An 8,561-nucleotide genomic window follows, 5' to 3' on the forward strand; every position below is an offset into this window, starting at 1 on the left:
GGCTGAGATATGATCCAATTACTAAGATGTCGATGTGCAGACATTTCAACACCTTGACTTTTTGCTTCTCTTTTGTTTTAGTTTGCCCAAATGACCAATACCATTGAAAATACAACTCTTAGGCTCCCTTGGAAGTGTTGCACCCATCTCCATAGTTTCTCCTTGGCTCTTATTGACTCCAAATGCATCCAAAATGCATGAAAATCTTTGTCTTTGCTTCAAATGCTTTCCAACTTATTATACTCCTTGCAAAATAACACAAATAAGCACTAATTCTCATGAAATTTGGAATGATCTATAAACAAAATGACTAAGTGAAAGGAAGGAAAATATAGACAAATAAGCACATATCATGCACCTCGCTTTCGTAGCATTATTTCGTCTACCAGAATATGTGTTCAAGCTTGCAGCAACAACATCATCATTGACAAAGTTCTGAATTGCATTAGAGTGACTAATATCTAGGCTTCATAGATCCAAGTTAGTTAGACTGATCTGCCTTTCTAACTTTTCAGCCATTACAAAAACTTTATACACTTCATGAAGCAGATCTAGATAAATGTTTGAATTTTTGCAATTATTTTTTAACAAGGGTTGCTGAATATCAAAAACTTATTACACAGAATCCCAACTAAGACATTTGATTTCAAATCATTATAATCTTCACTCAATCCTTGCAAAAATCGAATTACCTGATCTGGTTCTCTTTCTTTCATGATGATATCCACGAGATCACAAGAGCAGCGTGGCTCACACTTACAGAGAGGGAGAGGCCTTAGAGGGTTCATCTGCTTCCATAGTGTCTGGCTCTTAGTATAATACTCGTTGACAGTCAAGGATCCTTGCTCCAAACTGTAGATCTCTGTTTGTAAAATGGAGATCCGTTGTGCATCCATAGTGTGCATTTCGCTTAGAGTATATTATTTGGTCAACCCTTTGCATTAGTAGGGATTGTTGGTAATGCAAAGGTTTGTGAATGGTCTCTTTCTTTATTTTTGCCCCTCATTGAAAACTAAGGTTTCTCCCCTTTAAATGTAATTTCTTGTTTTTTTTTATGGCTTGAAATCCTTGGTGTGCAGTGGCTAGTAAGGGGGAACTCCTCGTACACGCTAATACTGTTTCCACCTAACGCAGCTTGGCCAAAGTTCCCTCAAGATGCATTGCTTGGTCTCTCTTGTTATCACATAAACATGACCAAAATAATTTTGCTAAGGTTATAAGACTAACTAATTAATTTTGCTTTGACCCATGTGCATTCATAAGCTCAACTCCTTTGATCTTTAAATTCTAACACACTGCTTGCATATATGACTAGGTACACTCAAACTGGTTCCAAAATATTCATAGAAAAGAAGAGAATAAGAATGAAATAAGTCATATTTTCAAAAAAAAAATAATGAAATAAGTCATGATGATCGACTTTGTTTGAACAACTACAGTTTGGATGCTCAAAATTAAAGAATTCATTTGCAGGTATTGACAAGGCCAATTAGCATTTGGGTTGGTCAGCAGGTGGTGGTGGTAGAATTTCATTGGGCCCTTTTCCATTGTCCACCACAAATGCCATCTTAAGTCCCCATGTTGTGTGTACTTCCAAATGGCAGTGCAAGAACCATACTCCTGCAATACCTCATGCCAAGTTTAGTCAATTCCAAATTTTGTACATAATTACATAAAGTAGTAGATCAAGTCTCTTGTGAGCGGGTCGGATCACAATAAAAATGTATTCTCTATGTCCTACTTATTATTCATTGGTCAAATCACTCTTCTTTTTTTTTTTTTTTGCTTATTTCTATTAGCATTTTTTTACAATTTTAAAATTTGATTTTGTGTTTAATAGTAATTTTAATGTAATTTCTAAATATATAAATTTTACATACTAATTCTAAACTAATATTATGAAAAATTAAATTGTAAATAACTCCAGTCAAGCACTCGTTAACCAAACTCGACATATAAAATGGGACGGAGGGAGTAATACTTATACTATAAAATGTAATACTAATCGGAATAAATTGGTTGTTATTTATAAAGAAAAATGTAATATTTAGCGGTTAAATAATTAATCATAAGAAAAAGGGAAAATAGTCAAATAAGCCCCCGAACATTTCATAAGAAGTCAATTAGGTCCATGAACTTTTAAAATGTGTAATTAAACCCTCAAATATGTCAAATTGAGGCAATTAAGCCCACAAACTCATAATTGACCTGTTATTACCGGTCATTTGGATTTTTCGGCCACCGGTGTCACTTTCCAGCGACCAGCGATTTTCCGCCACCAGTGTCACTTTCCGGCGACTGGCGACGATCGCCGGTTGCCATCACCGACAACTGGTCTGGTCGCCTTCTCTGTGAAGAAGTTGACAAGTCGCTGGAGAGTGATAATTTTAATGAAAAATATAACTTTTAAATTAAAATGTAATATTAAGAGTTAGAAAAGTTTCTGAAATTTGTAATACTTATACATAAGAAGTAAAAAAAATGGACTCTGACCATCTCATCGGAGAATTTGCCAAAGTAGTAAGGCATACCTGGATTGTTTGCCCTGAATCTGATAGCTGCCCAACCACCGGAAGGGACACCAATTGTGTTCCTCTCGACAGGATCAACGAGGTTGAAATTCCTCGGATCCTGGTCAGGATTATAGTTCCCTAATCCTCGTCCAATGGCGAAGAAATTGAAACCGTGCAAATGAATGGGATGGTTTTCAGGAGCTAGCATCCCAGTATCCTGCAACACAATCTGCACGCTCGAATTATAAGCGAGTCTATAAAGCTTAGTCGCTTCTGTGGTCATCAAATTCGCGGGCTGTTCACCGGTATAATCGTACGGCGTCGTCGGGTTCCCGGGAAAATCATCGGTGAACACTCCGCTGATGTTGAAGAAATGCGCGTTTATAAGCGCGGTTTCCGGCATCACAAACGTGACGTTATTGAAATCCGCCACCACTTTTTTCCCGGCGTAACAAGTCGAGCAGGGATTGACCCCGAGCCCCATGGTGAATAGGAGAGAATGATCGATGCTCAATGGGACTTGGTGGGAATTTAGGCTTCTGAGGGAATCGTAGAATTTTTCTGCCAGCGAGGTGGAGTTGAGCGGCGGCGGGGCGGTGGGAGTGGCGGCGGCGGAAGGGAGGGTGCCGTTGTATTGCAGCGTGGCGGTGGCGGTGTTGTTGTTGACTCTGATTGGGGCGTCCATGAAGGGGGAAGTGGTGATCAAGAAATTGCCGCCGGCGCCGGCGGGGGTTTGGGGATTGGTTGATAAGATGGCGTTTGTGGTCTGGCCGGGCGCCGTGAGAATTGTGTCGGTCTGGAATGGCTTTACGTAAGTGGCGTCAACTTCAACTACTGTCAAATTGTGGCCTGCGATCTTGAAAAACAGCTCTTCATTCAGTGCAGCGTTGATGATTCTCACCAAGTACCTCTTGCCTGCCTCCACTACAAAATTATAACCCCCTGCATACATTCATATCCATGTATATAACTATATATCATTTTCTAGTACTGTTCCAAAAATCGGCCTAGACACTAGGACGAGAGGATTTTATCCTTAGCCGGTCAAGTGGGCGGCCTAAGATTGATTGAGATACAGGATTTTTCATTATATAACACATACAGTTCATGGTACTCATACTGCTCGGTAGACACCAATACACCATAAATCTAGGGTCCTGAGCCAAGTATGAACCAAATATGGTTAACTGTCTACCATTCAATAGGCATCACATCAATTATAGCTAGTGATCAACACTGCTTCCGATTCCGCTACTACAAGGTCAAGTTTCTCGTAGACTATTCTATATGGTTAGATTATTTATATCTAACGGACGTTTGTGTTAGTCAAATTAGGTGTTGAGTCAGCCAATTAGGCGCCCAAGTCAGCAAACTCAACCGAGTGTTTTCTTGGTGTGCTGTTTTTCTTATTATTATTAATAGGCCGCCTAGGCGGCACCTAACACCTTCTACGACATTGTTTTGTAACTTTACTATTTGTGCATTTAGTATTTAGTACTCTCGTCGTCTCACATGACATGACATGATGAGATTGAAATTTTACTAAAAATTATTTTTCAATCTTGTCAAGTTAAGTTAAGTAAAATGAAATGCAGATATAAGGATCAACACTCTAAGCTTTAAAATTACCTTCAGATAAACAATTTGAGACTGGACCCGAAAGGCCATTAACAGTATGAGCATCAGAAATGTTGGGAGCCAACCCTGATTGTAGTGCTTCATTGACCACTGCCTCAACATCTGATATCCACCATTCCCCTTGTAATGCAAGTAACAACAATTTAAGTACAAAACATACTATAACCCAAAAGTGTAATTCAAACAGGCATTACCTAGTATGACCACGAGTTCATTGTCAGGCTTGGGGAAGGGATAAGGCACCCCAGGCTTAGGCAATATTACAATAGCTCCATGAACAGTAGCCCTTAGCCACAGAATATGTGCATGGTACAGAAGTGTTCCCCTCTGCCCTGTTACTGTAAAGTTATACACATAGCTCTGTCCGGGTTGAATGGGACATTGGGTTATGTACGCTGGTCCATCTGCCCATCCGGTTTGAATTTGTTTAATACCGTGCCTAGTCATTGTTGAAAACTTATCAATGAGTTAAAAATTCTGATGTTAATGGAAACGTTTATGGTGCTGATTAGTACTAAGGTATTATATATATATATATATATATATAATTATTTCAAGTATTATAGATAATTAATTTTAATAATAATTGGCAAAAACTTGTGTGAGACCGTCTTACCATGAGACGGGTGGGGTCAAGATGCAAATGTAACACTTATATGCACAAATGTCATACTTATATGCTCAAATGTAATACTAATCAAGAATAAAATTTTTGTTACTTATAAGAGTAAATGTAATACTTTTAAGGGAAAATACAATATTTTTACATTTCGATTTAAAAGTATTACAATTTTCCTTAAAAGTATTATATTTGCCCTTATAAGTAAGGGGCACTTGTCAACATTACTTATTATAAAAAATGTATTACTTTTTCTCTTATAAGTAACAAAAATTGTATTCTTGATTAATGTTATATTTGAGCATATAAGTGTGACATTTGCACATATAAGTGTGACATTTGCATGATGTTTTGACCCGACCCGTCCCGTCTCACGAATAAGAATCCGTGAGACGGTCTCACACAAGTGTGACCCATAATAATTAATACGTACAACCATAATAATTATCAAGTATGATGACACAGTCCAATTGAAAATCTTAGAGCATGGTTCACCTTACAGGATGGACCAATAACATAAGATTAAATTTTAATATACTGAAAATTTATTTTTAATACAATTGAATTTTCATTTTTGAATGTTCATTTTTTGTGTATTAAAGATTCATTATCTAGTATACTATCAAATAATGAACCTTCATTACACAAAAAAATAAATATTCATTATATTAAAAATGAATACTTATCCACTGTTCACGTTGTATTGCGGACCATTGTGGATAGTAAATTTCCCCAATTCCATATAAAAGGGTAGTGGAACAGGGGTGTTTTAGAAGCGCTTTTAATGAATCAAAGTAACTTACCAGTGGATGGTGAGATTATAGCTAACGCTGTTGGTGACATTCACAAGCACATTGTCGTCTTCTGTTGCGTAGATAGTTGGGCCCGGAAAGAGCCCATTTACTGTTACTATGGGCTTTGATGAACACAATTTTGTAGTATTTGTCATCACCACCTGCTTGCAACAAAATTACAACCGACCATCAATCTTCCTTCAGGACATAAATAATATACTTTTAGTATATTAAAAATATACATTATATTTAAAAAAAATTCATTATTTGAATACTGAAAGGAGATTATTTTGTATAATATACACTCAATACATGAATAATATACATTTAGTATATTAAAAATATATATTTTATTATGATTCATACAATACTATATAGACCATGGCTCACACAATAATTTGCTGATAAATATCTATCAAGGCTTCTAGTATGTTGTTATACGACCCTGGGCAAATTATTGTGTGGACTATGGTCCACATAGTGTTGTGTGGACCATAACAAAAAGTACATTTTTAACATATTAAATGTACATTATATAATATAATGTACATTCAGTACATAAATAATGTACATCTCCTGAATATAATGTACATTATTAATATACTAAAAGTATATTATTTTTATATTGAATGTATATTATTTGATAGTGTGGTCCACATAGTTGTGTAGATCATGATCCAGACAAATAATGATTGGGTATGATGCATGATGTGAGATTGTTACTTTATTGAAACAAAACAAACATAAATAAAATAAATATTGTGGGACAACGTAACACAGCTGCATTTGTGGTGGTGCCCCTCGTATGGCAAAAGACTCTGCCTAGTTCATCTGTCAATTTTTCCTTTCAACTACTAATAATATCTAGTACACGCCAGTACATACATTTCGTGCGCAACAAACAACAAGTTAAAAATATTATTAATTTGATCATTTAATTAATTAGTATATTTATTCGTTAAAGTAGTGCATTATATTAGATTAATTTGTACTTGGACACTTAGCTTGCTACCAAATTAGTTCTATTAATTAGCTCAAATAATGTTGATATTGCTAACGTTAATTATGGTTGGACTGACCATAAAAGGTGATAGGTGATCATTCTTTTTTTTTTTTTTTTTTTGGGGGGGGGGGGGGGTTATAATCTTGTATTATCATAATGACCAATAAATATAGTAACAGACTCATGTTTAAATCACATTTCTTATATAAATCGAATTTGATGCCAATAATGTATATATTTTTTTGTGATTATAACAACATAAATCAATTCGGAGTTAAATCCGCCCAATAAAAATACAGGCTAGAAACTTAATAAAATATATGAGTCATTTCCATTTTTAGTCCTACTGTTATTAGGGCATTGCCAATTTTAGTCCACTTTATTAATTTTTGCCACATTGCGGCCAGTCTTATTTAGTCCTTGTCACTTTTAGTCCACCGTTAAAATTTTTGTCAAATAACCATCCAAATAGGGGTATTTCGGTCTTTTCATACTTTGATCATCTCCTTAACCCTTTGTAGTAATTTTCCTTACACATTTTCATCCAATGAAGAGGTCCGGCGAAAGCCATGGCTTTGTAATGTGGCCCACATGGCTTTCGCTGAACCTCTTCATTGGATGAAAATGTGTAAGGAAAATCACTGCAAAGGGTCAAGAAGATGACCAAAGCATGAAAAGATAAAAAATACTCCTGTTTAGGACGGCCACTTGACGAAAATTTTAACGGTGGACTAAAAGTGGTAAGGACTAAATAAAATTGGCCACAATATGGCAAAAATTAATAAAATGGACTAAAATTGGCAAAGTCCCAATAACAATAGGACCAAAAATAGAAATTACTCAAAATATATACTCACGTTGAAGTTATAGCGACGAATTGCGCATTCGACTAATACCGGCCATAGAAACGCCACCGTCGCCATGACACGAAGCCATGCAATGATCTTCATGGTTTTCTCTCTCTCTCCCTCTCAAAAACCTAAAATTTTAGCTTCTTTTCAATGAATAGTTATAGTACTTGTTCTACGTTGTAGTGCTTATGGAGGAATTGGGTATACAACCTTAGCTAGCTTATATATAAAGAGCAAGGGAAGTTGGAAACAACGTTGTCTTATTGATGAAGAGGATGCTTCAAGAGGAAGACCAACCCACGTATCATTGTATCAATAATTACCCACATTATGCAAACATGATCAATTTATATATCTTGTTATTTTTGTTTTAAAATACAATTGCTCTTAATATTTGCTAATCATATTAATTTATGACTACTTTAAAGTTAAACTATTGGCGAATCCATTTGACGGGAAAAATATATTCCTTGTGACCTATTTCTCAATTTATAATTATTAACCGAATGTTTGGAGGTTCAAGTGTAACTTACTGCCATTGAAATGTGGTGCTGATGGCTAGATAAGTATAAATAAATAAAATTGTGTATTCGCTAATCGTTATTGGTTAATAACTTTTGGTTTATGATAAGTACTTGATCTTGATAATTTGTTCGAATCTCTTTAAATGTTAAAAAAGTTGTGCATTCATAAGCCAAGTGGAGTAGCTTAAGTGACAAGTGAGCTCTTTTTGTGGGAAAATTTTTTGGGAAAACCCGGGTTCGATTTCCACATTCCTCTTGGGCCACCTCCCGGAGCGAATGCGGGTGGACTCGGACCACATTAAACAGATTGAGAAAGACCCGGTAGATTTGCCAAAAATAAAAGTTGTGCATTCACAATTAGGAGTGATATAAAAAAGTTTAATCCTGCTAATAATGTTACAAATTTTACAATGTAATTTTTTTTTTACACTTAAATCATACAGTTTTGCTATAAATTTCTTGTAATTTACACATACATGCATACACGCAGGCACTTTATAACTAAAGTTAGGTGTTAAAAACTAGTTCAAACTAGGATCCAACACCGGTTGGTCTAATAATAAAATGCCTTTATTACAGCAAACCATCTAACATCACCAAATTAAATTAATTAATTAGT

The 8,561-nt window shown here is 35.6% G+C and overlaps 1 protein-coding gene across 1 annotated transcript; it reads right to left on the reverse strand.

Moving 5' to 3' along the window:
• Positions 1–1,324: 1,324 nt before the first annotated feature.
• LOC116025835 (laccase-4-like) lies at positions 1,325–7,589 on the reverse strand. The gene is made up of 6 exons (XM_031267196.1): positions 7,425–7,589; positions 5,574–5,725; positions 4,346–4,590; positions 4,143–4,271; positions 2,532–3,455; positions 1,325–1,620 (listed from the first exon to the last, which is right to left on the reverse strand). The coding sequence occupies exons 1-6, from the start codon at positions 7,515–7,517 to the stop codon at positions 1,490–1,492; spliced, it is 1,674 nt and encodes a 557-aa protein (XP_031123056.1). The 5' UTR covers positions 7,518–7,589; the 3' UTR covers positions 1,325–1,489.
• Positions 7,590–8,561: the final 972 nt, after the last annotated feature.

Source organism: Ipomoea triloba, chromosome 7 (assembly GCF_003576645.1).
Source record: "Ipomoea triloba cultivar NCNSP0323 chromosome 7, ASM357664v1".
NCBI classification, from domain to species: Eukaryota; Viridiplantae; Streptophyta; class Magnoliopsida; order Solanales; family Convolvulaceae; genus Ipomoea; species Ipomoea triloba.

Bases quoted from the DNA above. Each gene is read 5' to 3' on its own strand.
- LOC116025835 (XM_031267196.1), bottom strand. From the start codon at position 7,517: ATGAAGATCATTGCATGGCTTCGTGTCATGGCGACGGTGGCGTTTCTA. The intron at 5,726-7,424 runs GTGAGTATATAT...TGTTGCAAGCAG, and splicing joins TTCGTCGCTATAACTTCAAC to GTGGTGATGACAAATACTAC. The intron at 1,621-2,531 runs GTATGCCTTACT...GAGGTATTGCAG, and splicing joins ATTCAGGGCAAACAATCCAG to GAGTATGGTTCTTGCACTGC.